Raw genomic sequence first — 20,734 nt, forward strand, 5'->3', positions numbered from 1 at the left:
TTGTGCTTTACGATGCGCAGAAGAAGGGCTCTCCTGCTTCTACGCAGACCATAGCTCGTTGGATACGCTGCATGACCTAACAGGCATATGCTAAGGCTGGTTTATCCCTTCCACCATCGTTGAAGGCTCATTCAACCAGTTCAGTAGGGACTTCTTGGGCGGCTGCCCGTAGGGTCTCGGCCCTGCAGCTTTGCAGGGCTGCAACATGGTCGGGTCATCACACATTTGTAAGATTTGACAACCTGGCCAGGGAGGATTCCCAGTTCGGACAAGAGATTCTACAGCATACTCCACACATAACCGCCCGTTCTGGTAGCTTTGGGACCTCCCCATAGTAGTAAACCCAGTATCCCATTGGACGGTAGAGAAAATAGGATTTTGGGTACCTACCGGTAAATCCATTTCTCGTATTCCATATGGGATACTGGGAGCCCGCCTCTGTGCGGCATTCCTGCTGTAAGACACTAATCATTACAATGTTAGGGCTTGTTGCCAATTTTGACTTTCTTCAACAGTTATTGGTGACATCAGAAGTTATGATTCACCTCTTTTCTTTTTTTTTATGTTTGGTTTGGGTGTGCTGTGAGAATCTCACCACGTTGTTTGTTCACATACCTCCTCACATGGCTCTCCTTCGGCACAGTTTTTCATTAACTGACTAGTGGAGGGAGATAGAGGGGAGGAGGCAGTGCACCCAAACTGAAAGTTTTAATGTGCCTGTCTCTCCTGCGGAGGAACTCTATCCCCATAGTAGTGAACCCAGTATCCCATATAGACTTCGAGAGAAGGATTTACCAGTAGGTACCCAAAGTCCTATTTTTTCTTATATAAAGTACATTTTTAAGCATAAAACATGACAACCTTTTAATCCTTTGAGTACCAAGTGAATTTGTCAAAATAAATAAAAAAAATGCCAAGCAAAAACATTTTTATTCATGAAAAGACTTGTAATATTTATCTTATATACGAAATGTGAGATGCTGGCATTTTAGCAGATATTTTGCACATCTCACAGATCAATGGGATGGCAATCAAAGGGATAATTGATGAAATACTAAGGCGGGTAGATAATTAGCCCTGACAAATATCTATTTATTGGGCATTATAATTCACAGCAAAGTACCATATACCTAGCCTTCAGTGACCTGTTTTCCACAAATACACATGGGTTCAGGAACTTACAACATATCCCACGTGTTATCACCCAAAAATCGGTAATTAACCTACTGCTTGGTAAAAATTGCCTGCTCGATCGCCTGAAAATGACCATGTATCAAAAAACCCACTTTTGACATTAGGTAACTTATAGTCTGTGGCAAAATACTCCTAAATAATCATTACCACTAGCTTTCATATATTTTGCTTAAATTCATTGTCCATATAATCTAATACCACCCTTACCTTGTGTACAACCACGCACCATTGGCTGTACCATTGAAACGTGCACCAACCCCATGAAAGGCACAGAATGGTCTTATGAAAAAGGAAGTCCCCATGAGGGATATCTAGCATATGTGTGTTTTCAATAGCTCAGTCTCTGCCTGGGCCTCTTAAGAGCAACTTCTACAAAGCAAAGAGTAGCCACAATTACCACTAGTTGTGTCTCTTGTGGCTCCCTAAATAATCAACCAGACAAAAAACAAACAAAAAAAAAAACAATGCTTCTGTATTCCACGCATATGACATCACATATGGAAAGTCCAACATTCACATGGTCGTATACAGATGTGTACACACACCATTAGAGCAGTAACATTCTGGAACCTATTCCTAGTGGGGGTGGTTACAGCAACTACTATTAATGAATTTAAAATCAAAACTGGATGAATTTTTGGCCACTAAGGGAATCCTATAAATCTGACTTACTTCACTCAGTAGTTAGAAGTTAGATAGGTTGAACTCAATGGACTAACATCTTTATTCAGCCTTAATTACTATGTTACTATATATTGTGGCTACATCGTCACCCAATTTGGCGCACCACGTCACAGTGACTGGCTATCTGTACCTTAAAAATGATATAGGCCGAATGATAAAGGCTCCAGGCTCCTGCTGTGCAGGCAGGAAGACCTAGGGACACAGTGGAATCGTCCATGGAGAAAGCATCAGTCTGTTCTTATGCGATAGCTTCCTTTCGGCTGGTGGTGGTGATCAATCGATGGCAAAGCAGCACTGCTGACATAAGGGCATAAGACATCATGACCTCATCCTCCAAAAAGAGTACTCAAAGCTAGCTGACAATGCTGCAACTCTGGGGACCTCAGTGAGCAAAACACATGTAAAGATTTAGGGCTAGAAAAAAAAATCATGTTAACATTTGGGGTTAGAAAATTATTAAATACAGTATATTTTGTAAGTGATGGGGGTCAGAGAAAAACATTATATAAGAGATGGGGCTGAGAGGGAATCATTACAGCTATAAGATGGTGGTAGAGATGGACAAATATATTAGTTAAGTTAATGGCAGTAAGAAGAGACAAGAAACAGATGGGGTGGAGGGCAGTGCTCCAGTATTATCTTTTGCTCAAGGTGATAGGGCCTGGTACCTCAGGGTGGATGCAGTGAGCATCCTGACTGCCTTCAGGTATCAAAGTTTGAGAATAAAACTTTTTCCCCCCCACAGGTGACCGTACTTTGCCATGCTTAAAAAAAAGATCGAAAACATTTATATCTATATAACTACACACCACATTTAAATCACTGACCGGTTAAGGGAATAATGGTGCTCATACACATGTGTTCCGACATAGCAACGAGATGTCCCATGGCATCTTATGGGGCCCAAGTGCTTTTTTTCCCCAGCACCCAGCTTGCCATCTGCGATGCCACATCGGGTGCTGGGAGAGGGCTGGCAGCAGGAGTCTGTATCGCAACGCTGGGCAGAAGGTCTGGCAGGCAGCAAAAGTCAGTGGCAGAATTTGATACAAAAGTATTTAAAACACTGTATGGCCCTTAGAGAGCTCTCAGCCAAAAGCCTCACATTCAGGCGTCCACTGATTGGCTTAGAGTGCTCTTTTAGCCAGAGTGCTGCCCAGTGTTTTAAATGTGTTTAAATATAACAAAAATTGACAACATATAAGAATCACTTGGCCCATATAGTCTGCCCTAAACCCATGTGTACACACACACACACACACACACACACACACAGCGGGTTTTTTGTTTTTTTATGGAAGCCAATTAACTTAGCAGTATATTTTGGGATTGTGGGCGTAAACCAGAGTACACAGCAGAAACCTATTGAAGCATGGCAAGAATATACAAATTCCACAGTTAGAACTGAGGTAGAAATGTTAACTCATGACCTCAGTGCTGTGAGGCAGTAATTCTATGTAACCATTACACCATCCGTACTGCCCTAAGTCTAAACAGATGAATGCCAGGATCTTGCAAAACTGCCCTAAAGAAAGTTCCCAAACGACAGGAACTTAAAAGGTTAAAATAAAAGCTTGTTTAAAACCTGCTAAACAGTTTTCAATTATTTTCTGTTTATTTTTAGTGTCACAGAGAGCAAACTAAATACTATTCTAGTATTCCCTATTATATGTCCCTGACAAAATATAAAAAAAATAAAACCACAACAGCAAATTAAAAAGCTTTTATGGTACTTCTACAGTAGGTTTAATGTGTTATTTAACATTCAACTGTGACACTGGAAAGACAACTGGTAGATATAACTCAAGCCCTGTACACAATGGGCTGTATTCAATTGGCGATGGAGAGTGGATGTCCTTTTGAAAGGAGAGGATGGCTTTTCCTTGCCGAAAAAAAGCCAAGCTCGACGTCAAACCCCCTCGCCAGGACCGGTGCAAGGGTGTTGGGCGCCCTCCTGCAAACTATAATTTTGTGCTCTCCCATACCTTATAAAAGAGTGCATGCTGAGGCTTGCACCATAAAAAAAAAGGGGGGTATGTTCTCACAAGGAGTGTTTCTTTTTCTTTCAAATTATGGCACACAGTAGTATAATCTTATTTAAATTACACTGCATATAGTGTCACTGATTCACATCACACCACACCCTAGATTCATATATATCTATATCTATTAGGAGCACAGTAGTGCCCCTAATATATATAATAGTGCCTTTTGCATATAATGCCCACAGTAATGCTGCTTATACATAATGTCACTTAATGACCAGAGTAGTGCAGGTTACACATTGGGGGTTATTCTGGTTCACTCGCAAAGGCAAATTCACTCTCTAATGGAGAAAACCATGTGCACTGCAGGTGGGGCAGATGTAACATGTGCAGATAGTTAGATGTGGGTGTTATAATGTTTCTGTGCTGGGTAAATACTGGCTGCTTTATTTTTACACTGCAATATAGATATCAGTTTGTCCATAATTGCCTTTGCGAGTGAACCATTATAACACCCATAATGTCCACAGAAGCGCCCCCTTACAACAATGCCAAGAATAGTTGCGCTGCCACAATGCCCAGAGTAGTGCCCCATACACATAATTCACAAAGTAGTGACACTTACACATAATGCCTCGTAGTGTTCATTCTAGCACCTGCTATCTTTGAAAACCCATGCAGTTCCTTCTTCCCTGCCTGGGATGTTGCCGTTGCTGTGGCGTTTCTAGCACAGGTCTGGTTTTTAGATCAGTGCTGATATACATTGCACACTGTGCTAGAAGCACTACAGCAGACACTGACACCCTTGGCAGGTAAGAGGAACTGCATGGGTTTTCAAATATAGTGGGTGCTAGAATGAACACTACTCATACACATAACGCCCAGAGTAGCGATGGTTACACATAATGCCCTGATTAGTGCCACTTTCATAATGCCCATAGTAGAGCCACATAATTAATGTCCAGAATAGTGCCACATATGCATAATGCCCAATATAGCAACACTTACACATAGGGTCTTATTCTAGTTCACTCTGACAAAATCATGGCAGATGTTACTTGTGCAGAGAGAATTAGATTTGGGTGGGGTGTTACTTGTGCAGAGAGAATTAGATTTGGGTGGGGTTTTACTTCAAAGTGAGATCTATATTGCAGGGTAAAAATAAAGCAGTCAGTATTTACCCTGCACATAAACAAAAGAACTCACCCAAATCAAATTCTATCTGCACCTGTTACATCTGCCCCCCTGCAGTGCACATGGTTTTGTCCATCTAAGAAAGATTGTCAGAAAGAGTGAACTAGAATAAGGCTCATAATGCCCAGATAGTGCCCCATACCCCTAACGCCCCTGTGTCATGCTCCGAATCAGTTTGTGCTGCGCCGACCAAACATTGAAGGAAGGGATCGCTAGGCACACATATACATATATACACAGTGGCACAGCTTCACCAGTCCTGCCTGGACACTGTTTCAAGCTCGGCGCGGTGGTTCCTCAGTCAGGCTGCCTCTGTCAGGCACGCACACAGCATAGTGCAGCCTGCAGAGCACCGAGCCTAGGACACAGAGCGAGAACACTCTGATGATGCTTATCTGTGCTCCCCCTCTGGTTCCTAGGCTCAGCGCTCTGCACTGTGCATGCCTGACTGAGGAGCTGCCGAGTGGGAAATAGTGTGCAGACAGGAGAGTAACGCCATGCTGCTGTCACTCATGTGGAGGCGGGAGAGCAGCGGTGGACTTCAATTCAAGCAGTTGGGGGAACAATGAAGGAGCCAGGTGCCCCCCTACAGCTGCAGCACTCGAGTCGACAGCAGCAGTGTCAGTGGAAGGTGGGGGGGGGGGGGGGGCGCCGTGAGAAGCTGGCAAGTGAGTAGTGTGTATGGGACTTCAGACCAAAGAAGGCAACATAAAAAATGAAAGGGCTCTGATAAAGTCAAAGAACGCTAACAGTGTGTACACATGGTACAATATGCCTCCCGATGATGATATAGTTAACATCGTGTCGGCATCGCAAGGGTTTTAACCCTTACAATCCCGATGTGCGCTCACGTATTGCAAGGCAGATAGTCTTGGCTGCCTTGACTAATAGTGCAGATCTGCACTATATAGTCAAAATTGTGTCACTGCATGCATGCCATACGATGCGAGTACTGTCTGATACGATCTGATCGTATCGGGACTCACATAGCACAGCATATCTAAATTAAAAATATCAATTCATTTTTACAGTGTAACATCTAAAGCAAACAACTGCATGTACTGATTACGACATGAAGCTAAGTTTATATAGCACATAGTATTAGAGGGAACAGAATTTCTAGCAATGTTACGGTATTTGGTATCCAAAATTTATCAATGCAAACTTTGTCGTTTCAGAACGATCATTACTTTTGTTTTTCAAAACAAAAAACCCACACATTTCATAAGACATTTAGAGTATGGTTGATACATACAAAAAGTGAAAATAAAGGACTGAAATATTTTCATACTATCCGGAAACTTGCAGATTTGACAAAATGGAGCAAACTCTGCATATTGATATCTATAGCAACCTAAACTAAAAAAAAGAAATAATTAATAATTCAGTTTGGGAGGTGTGGCCAGGTTGTACGGTCAGGGTAAAGTATGTAGCAAAATATGTAAATATATGCAAGAAAAAAAAATTGAAACCACTAAAATGGTAAACACTCTTGGAAAAGGATGTATATGAAGATCATTTTTCAATGACTAGTCAGTTTCCATGGAAACTATCAGCTGAAATGGCATTTCCTTCTTGTCCATGTTATGCGCTCTGTTGAAGGGGACATGCCCAGCCTCTCCTGCTTGGTACCACAAAGCTAAGAATATACAGGGCATTTCAGTCCTTTCTGCTGTATATCTTTTAGGTGGACATTCAAAAAAATATAGCAGAATATTTGCATTGTATAGGTTCACTTATCTTATGGTGTGTAAACACGGTCGAGATGCCGTGCTATGCGAGTCCCGATGCGATCAGAATGTATCGGGACTCGCATTGCACGGCATACAGTCAGTGGCACAATTTAGACTATATAGTGCAGATCTGCACTCTATAGTCTTGCCTGCCCTCTCTGTCTGCCGATGTTCACTCCCATGGGAGCGCTCATCGGGCTCGCAAGCCCTAAAAAAGCATGTGATCTGCATGCGATATGGCTTCCGACATATCGGCAACATCGGCCATCTCTCACCAGGTGTACACACTATTAAAGTAAAGGGTTTCCAAAATACGCCACAAAGAAAAATCTGTGCGTTTTTGTTTTCAATTTCCTGTAAATAAGATTTTTTTGCTAAACCACACTTTCTTTAGGATGATAGTGGCATGAAAACTTCCACTAGTCAGTCTGGGGACAAAACCATGCCAGCCATAACACTGTCAAGCTTGAGTAGTAAATACTCTCTAAAACATTCCCCCACAGAATAGAAATAACCCCACACTAAACAAAATAAAAACACACAGGACATACACATGTAAGCACAAATTAGTTTGAAATCTGTTATAATAGAATAGGATTAAAGGAGTATTATTGTAACCATTGGCAACTTTAGGCACTGGCAAACACACCCAAGCACAATGGGCACTTGTGGTTCCTGGAATACTTTAGATTATTGCATTCACCTATAAAATAATGTTACAATTCAAAATTTACTTCAATAAAAAAAAAAAAAAAAATATATATATATATATATATATATATATATATATATATATATATATATATATATATATATATATATATATATATATATATATATATATATATATATATATATATATATATATATATATATATATATATATAAAAAATAATCACATTGAACACTACAAAGCTTTCCATTATAGTCAGCAAAATGAATACTGCATTCCAACCAAGAGTAAAACTGTTAAAAGAAAAGTGTACAATCCTTCCCAAATAAAATGTTCCTCAAACAGCGATCCATTCTCCCTTGATTATCTGAAGATATTTTGGGCATGTTAAACTTAGACACAGATCTACTGTATAGCTAGGGATGGCGTCCAAAGTAATTGTTCAGCCACTTTTCCCTTAAAATGTTTTGAACCAAGGTACTTATGTAGTATCTGGGCTGCCGATTTTTGATTGTATGCCTTAACTTAAGGCATACAATCAGTGCGATGCCCCGATTTTTCCATAGGATTCAATGTTAAAATGGACTGAGTCCATTTTAACATGGAATTCAATGGGAAAAAGAGGTCCTTTTCATACCCCTACTATCCAAGTGGGCATGGAGATGGATATAAACCTGTGGCGAGCGTAGCGAGCCACCGAGCCCCGCGAGGGGACGGTATTCTGTGTCCCCTCGCGGGGCTCGCTACAGGTTTATATCCAACTCCATGCCCACTTGGATAGTAGGGGTATGAAAAGGACCCCTTTTCCCATTGAATTCCATGTTAAAATGGACTCAGTCCATTTTAACATTGAATCCTATGGAAAAATCGGGTCCATCGCATCGCATGCGATATGGTCGTATGCGATGGACCCGATTTCAAAATCGGCAGCCCAGATACTACATAAGTACCTGAACCAATTATTTTTAAAGGAACAGGGTTTAGGATTAGGCCAAAATCCTACAATTTGGAATATCCAGAAATATATACATTAGTGTTCACTTTAAGTGCAAGGTGCTAATCAAGGAGGATGGCATATTTATTGGGCAACACTTTACACGTGATGTACGAGCACAACAGCTTCTGTAGCAATATTTCACATCTAAAATATCACCCTTTCAAATTAAAATATACCTCACAGATTAGCACCCTGCACTTCAAGTTAACAGTGTACATAAATGGTATCAGTCGTTTTTTTATACCGCTTTCGCACTGAAGCTACAGCTCCATCCCAGTATACTGAATAAAGGCCGGAGTTTCAGATATCTTACATGGTCCAATTGCTCCGGAGATTGCAAATCAGCAGCCTGCTAGGCATGATCAGAGTCAATGCCCCAGACTTTGAATACATTTTCAAAAGGTGTCCAAATTTATTCGATGGATGTAGCTGGAAAAAAAGTAAAGCCTCCATGACTATAAATTTGGGGAAGCCATTTGAACACTTTTTTTTTTAACCTGATAACTCAGTTTATCCTCTAGGTCAGTGGTAGCCAACTACGGTCCTCGAGAGCTACCAACAGTTCACATTTTCCAGAAAACCTAGCTGTGCACAGGTGCACTCATTACTAGCTGAAACATTATAAAAGATCCACAGGTGGAGCTAATTACGTCACTTGTGATTCTGTGAGGAGATATGGAAAACATTAACTGTTGGTAGCTCGAGGACTGGAGTTGGCTACCCCAGCTCTAGGTAATGCACTATTCATTTTTCAACATAGTCCTCATCCTTTTCCACACATGCGCTTGACAAGTCAAGAAAACCGGTCGGAGAAGAAAGTTGGTGGTTTTTGTCGACACTAGGACTCAACCTTAAGGTGCTCTTTCATCTTAGAGATCACAGGAGTGGGAATGCTGGTAACAGGTTCCATTTATCCACTGCACAGAAACCCACAGCCCAGGCAAAAAAATAAAAAGTCACTGAATCCTAATGTAAACCATGCAGAGAATTTCCCTTGCATCCTATTTATTGACCTGGTCAAGGTCAATCAAGGTTACATCCAACGAGTGCCAAAACTGGGTCTATATAGCCCAGTTTATGTATTTGTACACAGAAGGATAATGTGGGGTACCCACTTTGATCAGCCAGCCAGCCTGACAATTTGGTGAGGTGTAACACGCGCAGGAACACACACACACCAACTAGCCGCAGAAAATATATCTGCCCAAAAGATCCAAGTCCTATGTTATGTTCACTGGATGCTGTGATTAGCATATTGGTCGGTCGTGTGTATACACAAGCAGATGTGACCGATATATCTGCATAGTACACTAAAGGGTTAATGCAACAGATTTCTCTCAAGGATGCTGTTCAAAGAGGGTTAGGAGGATATATCATTTGTCATCGAAGTCTTACTTCTTTCAAATATATAGTTTTAAGTAGGTTTGTACTTGACAATTATGAACTGCCTAGGGATTGTTTTAAAAACAGAGGCAGACAATGTGAAACTGAACATTGCAGGATGCACAGACGACATACTTTAAAAACAGCACAACTGTGGGAAGGAATACTGGGAGGTGCAGTTCCACAGCAGCTGGAGTGCGAAACATGTTTGCTTACCCCTGCTCTAAAATAAACAAGATAGACTCATTCATTCATACTGCATGCCCTGAAGTGAATGCATTCTCAGAGAGATATTGATGTGATGTGCAGTTACAGAATAGCACAACAAGTCTGCCAGGCCCCAAGGAGATGCAATGGAAAGCTCGTCAGCACTACATACCTGTAGCAGGGACGGAGAAACTTCAGCCCTCCAGCTGTTGTTGAACTACATATCCCAGCATGCCTTGCTACAGTTTTGCTATTTGCCAATTCTAAAACTGTTGTAGGGCATGTTGGGATGTGTAGTTCAACAACAGCTGGAGGGCTGAAGGTTCCCCATCCCTGCTATAGAGGAAAAAGAAAGGTGGTAAGGGCAGATATTTCTTCTTGTACTCCCCGACCGGCAGCTATGCATTTGTTTGTCGACAGACATGCTAACATTTCTCGCAGAGGTGGCACTCGGAAATGCGAAAAAAGTAATGTGAGCAAATGGCAGTTTCCCCTGGTGCCCAGGGATTTGGTTGGTTTGTGTGGGCATGAAAAAAAAAAACCCACAGGTGAATAGTGCCCCATTGAATCCACCTCACCCACCCCATAGTCCAGAAACATGGGGAGGGGGATTAAGCACATAGAGCCAGCTAAAACAGGTGTTTTTGGAATAAAAACACGTATTACCATTTATATAGCACTTGCATATACGACAGATCTAAACAAACAAACAAAAATCTATACACCATTTATTCTAGTATGTACTCTTATCCAAGGTGGTCTTATTTAAAGCAATATGAAAATATTTTGGAGATAATGTTCATTAATCTTTTCCTCCTAAGCGAAAAGCAGAACAGTGTTAAAGGTCTACTGGAGGTTGTATTCTCCAGTCTTAAGAGCTACAGCAATTTTCAAAGTGAGGGTGAGAATGTGTCACAGACAGCTGTATATGATCGGGTGATTGTCACATCTGTCGACTGCCCTGCTGACAGTTTTTCCACCTTTTTAAAATGCTCTGCAGGCCATATAGCATAATACAGCCATGCATAATAGTATTACATAGAGTCAATTACTCACTAAGCAGCAACTGTTTTTTTAAGCAACCCTCACACAAACGACGCCGTTTTTGTTTTCTCAAGTGGTAAAGTTTTTTTTTTTTAAAGGACAGGGGATGATTACAGTGGTTGTAACGGAAGACCTGATTAAATAATTCAATTGGTGCTCCTTTTCGACCACGAGTGCTACAGCTGGACACATTACTACTTGTCAGAAAGCAGGATGTAAGAGAAGTGTGTGGCTTGGGTGCCCTTACCAAGACATTAGCCACTGTATGCTGCTAAACCCTGCCTATTATGGCATAAAAAGCACAATTTTTAATGAGCTCACGGAACAATTAAACTGCTATCATTATGTGCCCATTCATTATCTATCCGAATAAAGCAGTTTAGCTCACCCCTATAAAAAAGGTGTAATGCTAAGAATAAAATAATCTCTTATAGCTCAATGCAACAGCCTGCAAAAGAATACCAATTCTTTAGAAAATACAACGTTTACGAAGTAAAGGAAAAATATATATATAAAAAGGGCATCTGTTTCAGTTTTTAATCTTGACCAACTACAATAGGTGGAGGTATACTCCAATTCTGCATGCTTTAATTTGCTTCCAAAGTATGGAATGATTTATATGGATTATTTTCCCTACATATCAAATTATGCAGTGCTTCTACTCCTGTAATATCAGCTGTTTCAATCACTATTTCCCCAAGACTACAGATTTTGACATTTCAACAGGAATCGATATTAAATGTTTACCCAAAATTAAAAAAAGCACAATAATAATAATAAAACTCAAAATTGAAAAGGTTTGCATTACCATTGTGTGGTGAAGTCTTCAATCTACTACATACGCCAAAGACGTCTCCATAGCAATCCTGTATTTTTTGTAATGCATCCGTTGATCTCAATTCCATAAGGTCCCGGAGCTCTTCAACTGTGATCCCAAATTCTCCACCATGATTTGTTTCATTAATAGAGTTCTTAACACCACTATACGCAACCGAATTGTTTGCCATTGTTGCCACAGAAAATCCCTTGGGATAGCCAAGTGAAGACAGACAGTAGGGAAATCCAGTAGGGAGCAAAGGTTTTCTTCCAAGTTGATGAAACCCTTCTCTGAGAACTCTATACCAAGCTCATTTCAAGGGATAATCAAAAACGCATAAGTGGACTTCCACTGATGTGTCTAGAATACTGTTCCATGGTAAAACTTCGCAATTTCATGTAATTGCATCCAGAATTCACTATAAGAATGGAGAAGGAAAAGAAAACCATCACTATATATTAAGCATACTAGAATGCAAATATCACTAAGACAACAATATACTGTAGTAATTATATCATGACATGTATGGAAATAAATGCAGTCCTTGCAAAAGTAAAACTTTACTAATTCTTTTACTTCTGACTCATGAGTTATCACTTCTGCATTTAATTCAAATGATTCATTCAAACAGTAATGTCACAAGGTGAGAACAGACCCAAAAATACTTGCTGGCACATCTAAATGTATAACTGTATTCTTGACCCAAACTGCAAAATAAAAACAAAACTGTACCGTAATTGTTAGTGTAAACATAAGGTAGAAAGTACTCCCACAAATGAGTTTAATTCCATAGATTTGTTAAGAACACATTCCTCCATTACATTCTGCCACATCAAAGTGGAGTTTACAGCATATTACCAAACTAACCCACAATAGTTTACCCATTACATTTCCTCACTATAACAAGTGCAGTTACGGCTCCATGCCCCCGGGATGTCTGTGTGTCTCCAAAACCCTGCCATCTGTTGGCAGCGAGTGAGACTACATCTTTCTCACAGAGGCAACTAGCTTTCAAAACTTTTGCTTTGAGCAGACTTATTAGTTTAAAATATTTTGAGTGCTATCAAAACTTAATTTATGCACAATAAATTTTTTAGTTAAGGTTTTTCCCTCTGTCTTTAGCAGGCAGGTTTACAACTCATACTCAATCGTGGATAAAGAGATTTGTTAGCATCCAGTGACAAACTCCTCAGACATGTGCCTAATATAAGCACAACTATTTTGGGCAGTGTACAGCAAACACCAAATGTCTTAAGCTAGCTTGTAGCCCTGCAATGAAGGAGGCAAGAGAGAAAGACAAGAGATTCTTATCCCAAATGATCCTACCCAAGAAAAGAACACTTGCCATTTGAATTTTAGAACATATATCAGTGAAGAAGAATCAATGTTAATATGTTTAAAATATACATTGAATATTGGTAATTGTTTTTGCCAGACTTCAGTCAAATTAAAAGTCTCAGATTCACATGGATGTTTAAAAAGGCAATCGTTAAGTAATTTTAAACCACTGCCTGACTGAGATTAAGCCTCTGCTGCTGCTATTCTCTGCTAAGCATTTGACCTTCAACTGCACATTATCAGCAGTGAGCTTCGGCATAAGAAATGGCTCCCTAACTGATTATCTAAGGAAAGCTTCTTGGTTAATCTAATTAGTTCATCTGAGGCCTCACAAACCCATGTAGTATGGACTTACAGAACATGGCAAAAATTAATGCTTTGCCCTAGTCATAGGTGTGGGGTGCCAGAAAACTATAGGTCACATGAAAAAAAAAAAGATATACCGGGCATTAAATTATAATTCAGTTATCACTTACGGCAATTTTTTTCCCTCCTTAAAAATTGCATGCTTTCCAGTGATCAGCTTATGAGAACTATTCAATTGTATTTTTGGGCAGAGATAAATCTGCAACCAACTGAGCAATTCAATTGTTTTGGGCGCCCACTAAGTATTTTTCTTGTCCAACCTGAAAATACTGGTGGTAGTCATGCAAAGCCGCTAAACCAAACTAAATGGATGGTTGCAACACAAAGTGCTGTTTAAGTACCCAAAAGCCAGATTTTGCACATTACTAGCACTGCCTGATTAATTGTGGAAAGATGCCTTTATGCTGAACGGTTAAGAGTACTTTGTGAAAGCACATGTCTACCTGCAGCAGCTTATATCACTACCTGCACATATCATATTACTTTGGCATTACAGTCATACTGTACCACTCTTTATATGCAGCATGTGTACACCAGGGTGATTCATAATTTACAATACTAACTTAGGTTTTTTTTCCCATATACTGAAATAGAACAGTGTGGCATAATACTGCAGGACAGCTGGGCCTATTTATTCTGGGACTTCATATGGGTGCTTTATCTTGTATATAAAACAGCTGAAAATGAAGACTGTACAAAAAGGCACAAGTAGCTGCCAAGAGCTTTGGCAATTGGGTTAAAACCAAAGAACCAGTATGTGTGAATGAAAAAAAAATATTCTCATAGGCAGAATTCAACGTTTTCGAACCTTTTTGATGAAGAACCGCTAATAAAAAGGTTTGAAACGTTGAATTCTGCCTATGAGAATATTTTTTGGGTGAGTGCCGCCTTCTGGATCTATACATTGACCCCGAGGGGTTAAGGATGGCACCCCATTGATTGTGACCTGTTGAGGAAGTGCTGCTCCTATCTGGACACATACACACTATATACATATATACATATACACATGTAGTGTTCACTCTAGGAGTGACACCGGGCAGGGCGCTGGGGGGCGGACCGGGAACACCGACCTCACAGCTGGGGGCGTGCCCGGGCCGCCGCGTCACCAGGAGGCGTGCCCGGGCTTCCTCCGTAGTCCGTGAGCTGCCGGGGAAGCCTAGCGCCGCCGAGATTGCGGTGCCTGGAGCTTCCCCAGGCACAACATTAGACAGGCAGCAGGCTCTTTTAGCGGGGCGCTGCTGGAGGAGCAGGGCGCATTTTGCCCTTTCGAAATTGGGCAGGGCGCAGCGCCCCGCTAAAACAGCCACACACACACACACACACAAATTGAATTAAAAAATAGGCATTACTAATCTTTAAGCACATTTAAGACTCTAGGAAGCCTACTACATAAGTAAGACAATGAGCTGCTGTTACAATTATGAACTATCCACAGAACCACCACTACTCTGATTGGGCAACCTTTTCCACTAACAAAAGCTACATATACAAAAAGGGGATGTATAAGTAAAGAACTATTAAATGGATGGAACATTACATTTTCAGTTATTTATAGATACACTTTTCACAGCCCTTCCAGTGTTCCCCAACTGCAGGCATGATCAAGTTATAAAAACATAGGAGCTGTCAGCTTGTCTACGGTCACAATGTTACAAGTGAAGTGATGCTCTGTGGTTTAAAAAGGGGAGGTTTCGGAGCCAAGGATAGGTACATACGCCTGTTAAACATAGGGTACTTGCCTCCACATACAGGGATTCAGGTTTGGTAGGTACTTTCCTGTGTAATAATTGCACCGCCGATTGCTGACATTGTTATAATTGTGACGTTTCACCTCCGACAACGTGGTGAGCATTTGAAACATTAATTTTACATACTCAAATAGAAGCAATGGCCAAAAAAGGAAACTTGGCAATAGACGCCTAGAAAAGGAAGGGCATCCATAACAAGTGTGAAGACAGTTTGCTTGTGATTCATAAGAAATGGTGTTGTAGAGTACAGCAATATGGAAATGGAACTCCAAGTAAAGGAGATAACACATCATTGCGATACCGTGCATTAATCCAATGTGAAAAAGAAAGGCAGAAACTACAGAACAAATGACTAATTACCAGCAAGTGTACAATATACAGGCTGGTTGCAGTGCTTACAACACTCACCACACCTGCCAATGAATGTTTGGTAGTTCAGTGGCAGAAAAAGCACAGACTGGACTACTGAGCAGTGGGGGAAAGGGCTAATCTTAGCTGAAGACCTTTGCTAAATTCTACAAAAAAGTACACATGTGGTCCCAGTGCAAAGAAAATGCAACCACATGGCCATCAAGTAATTGATTTAAGCATTTCTTTCCAAACTAAAGTTCTTCCTTCCACAATTAAAGAGCCCAATCATTCCTAGGTCTGGTTAAGCAACAGGTTTGATTGGAGGACATGGCACCTCAATCACTGAAACCATAATGACATGTATACCTGGAATTGCAGCGAGTTAAGACCTTATGTAAAAAAAAAAAAAGCTATGGCACAACTCCAGAACACATTTATTTACAAAGCATCAAAATAGCTCGTTAATAATATGTTGCGATAACATATGTTGCACCAGTATGTAATTTACTTTATATACACATTTGTTTTACAGCCAGTGGGCAAAAAAACAAACAAAAAAATAATGCAACATTATCTACATATTAAATATATAGCTATTGATTCATGATGTGATTGTCACGGATCGTGCACAATTCATGGTTCCAAAAACGGTCATTCATCAAACAAAACCATATTCCAGCCTAAAAAAGCTGTGTGTGGACAACCAAGCCCCCAGGTCAATAAATAAGGAAATTTGCACTTGATTTATTGGACCATCATAAAACTCTATCCTAAGCAAGCTATTTTGGAACACTCAGGTTTGTTGAACGCATAAGAGCGCAGAGCTAATTTTTGTGGCTCAGTCTGGAAGGCTGTATACAGTAAGGCAAATTTAAAGATTATACAGCGAGGAAAATGGTTTACACATGTAACACAATGGCCAGCATTCAATGCTCTTGATTCACCGTTTTTTTTTTTTCGGTGAACAGGGCTATTTTTCGGCGAAAAAGTAATTTTCACCAAAAATTATATTCACTGTATTCAATAATCACTGTTCGCCAAAAGCGAACAGTGAATGCCGGCCAATTCACTGTTTCATAGTTTGGCTCTAAGTCACCGAAAGTGTATTCAATGCTAAAATAGAGAACTGCTTTCACCGTGATTTTTGATTTTCATCATTTTGCATTTGACATCTTTAGGTGAACTGGAATGTACTTTTAAAATAAAGGTTTTCTATGAATTTTGTGTGTCAAAAAATCAGTTTATTATTTGAAGGATCTTGCTATTTGGATTTCTTTACAAGCACCACATAATTAGATTTTGATTTTCTGGTTTTATTTATTTTCCATTACATATGTGGGAGTGGGACCCACTCATTAGGTATTCACTGCGCTTGGTCCTGCTCATTACATATGCATGGAGCGGGACCAGATCTGCGCTCCCAGCCTGCCTGGTCTCCTCTCCAACTGCAGCTTCATTCTGGTGCTCTGTGTGCCTGTCTCCCCGCCAGCCCTCCTTCTCCTCCGCCGTCCCCCTTGCTGCTGTGTGCGGCGCTAACAGGGAGGCTGCTGTCCCCCTGCCTTCCGCCGTCCTCACTGCTGTGTACGGCATTCGCTGGGTAAGAACAATTTCACTGTCAGGGGCAGCGAGCCCCTGACTAGTTGAATACGGTGAGAGGGAGGGCTGGCGGCGGACAGGGAGGATTGCGGAAGCACAGCAAATCCAAAACAGTACACTGCCATGTGCTCGCCGGAGCATTGAATACTACCCATTGAGTGGAAAGCCTGGCAAATTCTCCCATATAATCAATACATATGATAAACATACAAAGAACTCAAGTCATACAGATCTATTATCAGAAAGACAATGAATAAGCATGGTTTGAAGTACACCATTGAAGTAGTGACTAAGGCAGCTATTGGTGAACCTTACAACTTAGCAACGTGTCCACCATAAGCTCCTTTTTATACTAAAATATACTCAAGGATAAAAACGTAATCTTCCTAGACGTTCATCATCTGCAAAGCTACTCTGTCAGTCACTTCATTGGTTACCTGTATTCTACCGTAGTCAATACAAAATTATTTTACTTACACACAAAGCCATAAACCAAACTACACCAACATACATATCATATCTTCTCTTATCTCAAAATATCATCCAACACGACCTCTACACTCCTCCCAAGATCTGCGTCTCTCAGCCTCACTCATTACTCGCTCCCATTCCAGACTGCAGGACTTTCTACGGGCTGCACCCACTCTGTGGAATGCCCTCCCAAGCACAATAAGACTCTCCTCCAGTCTACAAACCTATAAGCGTTCCCTAAAAACTAATCTCTTCAGGCAAGCTTATCAAATTCCAGAACCAGTCATAGAACCTTGCATTTTGGTGGAATTGATGCAATAAAGAATACAGTATCTATCCTTATGTATCAATGCCTATTTCCCTATAGATTGTAAGCTTGCGAGCAGGGCCCTCCTACATTTTGACTGTAAATACCCTGTTTTGTTGCATCACTGTCCCCTTTGTAAAGCGCAACGGAATATGCTGCGCTATATAAGAAACTGTTAATAAATAAACCATCTCACCAATGCCTGAAAGTTGTTCAAAATTGTATTATGCAACAGACAGATGAATTGCATGGAATTTATATATATATATATATATATATATATATATATATATATATATATATATATATATATATATACACACATACATACATACATATACACACACACACACACACGTTGAGTATCCCGTATCCGAATATCAGTTACCCGAATTATTAAGAAAACCATACATTCCAGAAAGTGAACAAAAATTTTTTTTGCTAAAAACTTACTGGGGACATATGTAAAAGCACTACTGAGGGAATGATATGTAACTGGCACTATATATGTGCAAGACAATTCTTGCTTGGCATTTAAATTCAGTGCCTGAGATAGTACACAAACTTTGTTTCATGTTTTATGCACAAATAAAATATATTTGTGTTTATTTCATGTGTTTGATGTATATGTACAACATAAATGCAAGATACCTCAAGATACATCATTGAAATATTAAAATATACGAAATACGGAATAATCCATTATCCAAAATTCTCCTGGTCCCGAGCATTTTGGATAAGGGATACTCAACCTGTATATATAGATATATGGTACTGCTTTCCTAGCATGGCGCCCGTCTCATTGATTGTATGCCTTAAGTTTAAGGTACTTAAGGCATACAATCAACGCAATGCACGCGATTTTTTAATCTCATGGATCTTCTGCATCCATAAGATGCATGAGATAAAAATCGTGAGCCCCCAATAACCATTGTTAACGCCACCAGCACTATCAACGCCAACCCGAAGCGTGGCGAGCGGAGAGAGCCCGTGAGGGGCGGCGGTACGCGTCCTCTGACCTTTTCATATCCCCACTATCCACGTCCGCGTGGAGTTGAACTTCTATAGTGTGGCGAGCGCAGCAAGCCATCGAGCCCGAAGCATGGCGAGCGCAGCGAGCCCCGCGGACTACTTTACATGTATTCCGCGTCCGCTCGCCACGCTTCGGGCTCGCCACATTATATAAAATCAACATCACGCTGACGTGGATAGTGGGGGTATGAAAAGGGCGGAGGATGCGTACCGCCGCCCCGCTTCGGCTTGGCATCAATAGTGGGGTGGCGTTAATGGGGGGGGGCCATTTCACCCATTAGGGGGGGGGGGTAGCAATTAAAATTGGGGTTTTGGGGGCTTTTTACATTGATTCCAATGTAAAAACCTCGTCGATTGCATCATCTCATGCCGCACAAACACATAAGATGCTAATCTCGTCGATTGCATCATCTCATGCATCTTATGCCGCACAAACACATAAGATGCATGAGATGCTTGAGATATCAGCCCCACACATACAATCTAGATCGTGGGCGCCGTCCTAGGAAAGCAGTACTAATATATATACATAACTAAACACCGGGTGGGTTGCCGGTCCCTCCCCAGGCACACGGAAGCAATTCACTGGAGGTATGTTTGTTGGTCTTTTTCTTATAAATACATGTATTGCACTTTATTCTTGTTGGACTTGAAAACAGTTTGAAAAACTGAAACGTTGTCTTATACGTTGACTACCTGTCGTTATTATCCGAGTGCCGCACCAGCGACCAATATACCCATGTGAGGGCACCGGAGACATCTTAACTTGGTGTTTGGAGTACCGGACCTACTGCTATCTATATCTAGATCCTCAGAAAGTAAGCCATTCAGAAACAAATGAACACAACAAGCAGCATTGTAAGGAGTGAACAAGAATTCCACAAATAAAACATAGGTAACTAAACCACAAAGATTACTTAAGGGGGAATTCAATGGTTACCAAGGCTATTAGCTTTGGGTGTTCAACAAAACAGTAGCAATCCGGGTGGCTCGACCACTCTGCAGTCACCCATCCATCGCCCAAAGCCGCCACCGGTTCCCTTCTGAGGGGTAGGCAAATCCTATGTAACGTGCCCGCCCCACACACAATCTAAAGCTGTGACAGTCGGGTAGAGAGCGTTAGGCTGCCCAGATGTATTATAATGAAAGCAGGTACGCCGCTATTTTGAATGCTCTCGCTGGACCTCGAGCCAGTGGGAGCTCGCGATCCAGCAGCCAATCAAGAGTCACAACTGCCAGCTCCTGATTAGCTGCCGGATCGTGAGCTCCCATTGGCTCGCGGTAAAGCGGGAGCATTCAAAATAGCAGCGGACCTGTTTTCAGTATAATACAGCCGGGCAGCCCAGCACTCTGCCTGGCTGTCACAGCTATAGATTGTGTGCGGCTGGTGGAGCGCTTTCAAACCCCCTTGGCAATGAGCAAGTAGGTAAGTGGCACTTATGTGGCATAATATGTAGAATGGGGCATCATGGCGTGCGGCGTATGTAGAATGGGGCATCACGGCGTTCGGCTAGAATGGGATAGAGAGAATATATATATATATATATATATATATATATATATATATATATATATATACACACATATACATATACACACACACACATACATACA

General features: G+C 41.0%; 1 protein-coding gene across 10 annotated transcripts in view; it reads right to left on the reverse strand.

Moving 5' to 3' along the window:
• The window catches only part of ATP2B1 (ATPase plasma membrane Ca2+ transporting 1), a 140,072-nt gene that overhangs the window by 96,415 nt on the left and 22,923 nt on the right, over positions 1 to 20,734 (reverse strand). For 9 of the 10 annotated variants that reach the window (XM_083182373.1, XM_083182374.1, XM_083182375.1 and 6 more), the window contains exon 2: positions 11,900 to 12,326. In XM_083182373.1, coding sequence (XP_083038499.1) covers positions 11,900 to 12,098 — 199 coding nt within the window. In that variant the 5' untranslated portion in view covers positions 12,099 to 12,326. Of the gene's footprint in view, positions 1 to 11,899; positions 12,327 to 20,734 lie in introns of those variants that run through there. The other variant, XM_083182382.1, reaches the window with a different exon arrangement.

The sequence above is a fragment of the Crinia signifera genome, chromosome 4 (assembly GCF_055691185.1).
Source record: "Crinia signifera chromosome 4, ASM5569118v1, whole genome shotgun sequence".
Taxonomy (NCBI): domain Eukaryota; kingdom Metazoa; phylum Chordata; class Amphibia; order Anura; family Myobatrachidae; genus Crinia; species Crinia signifera.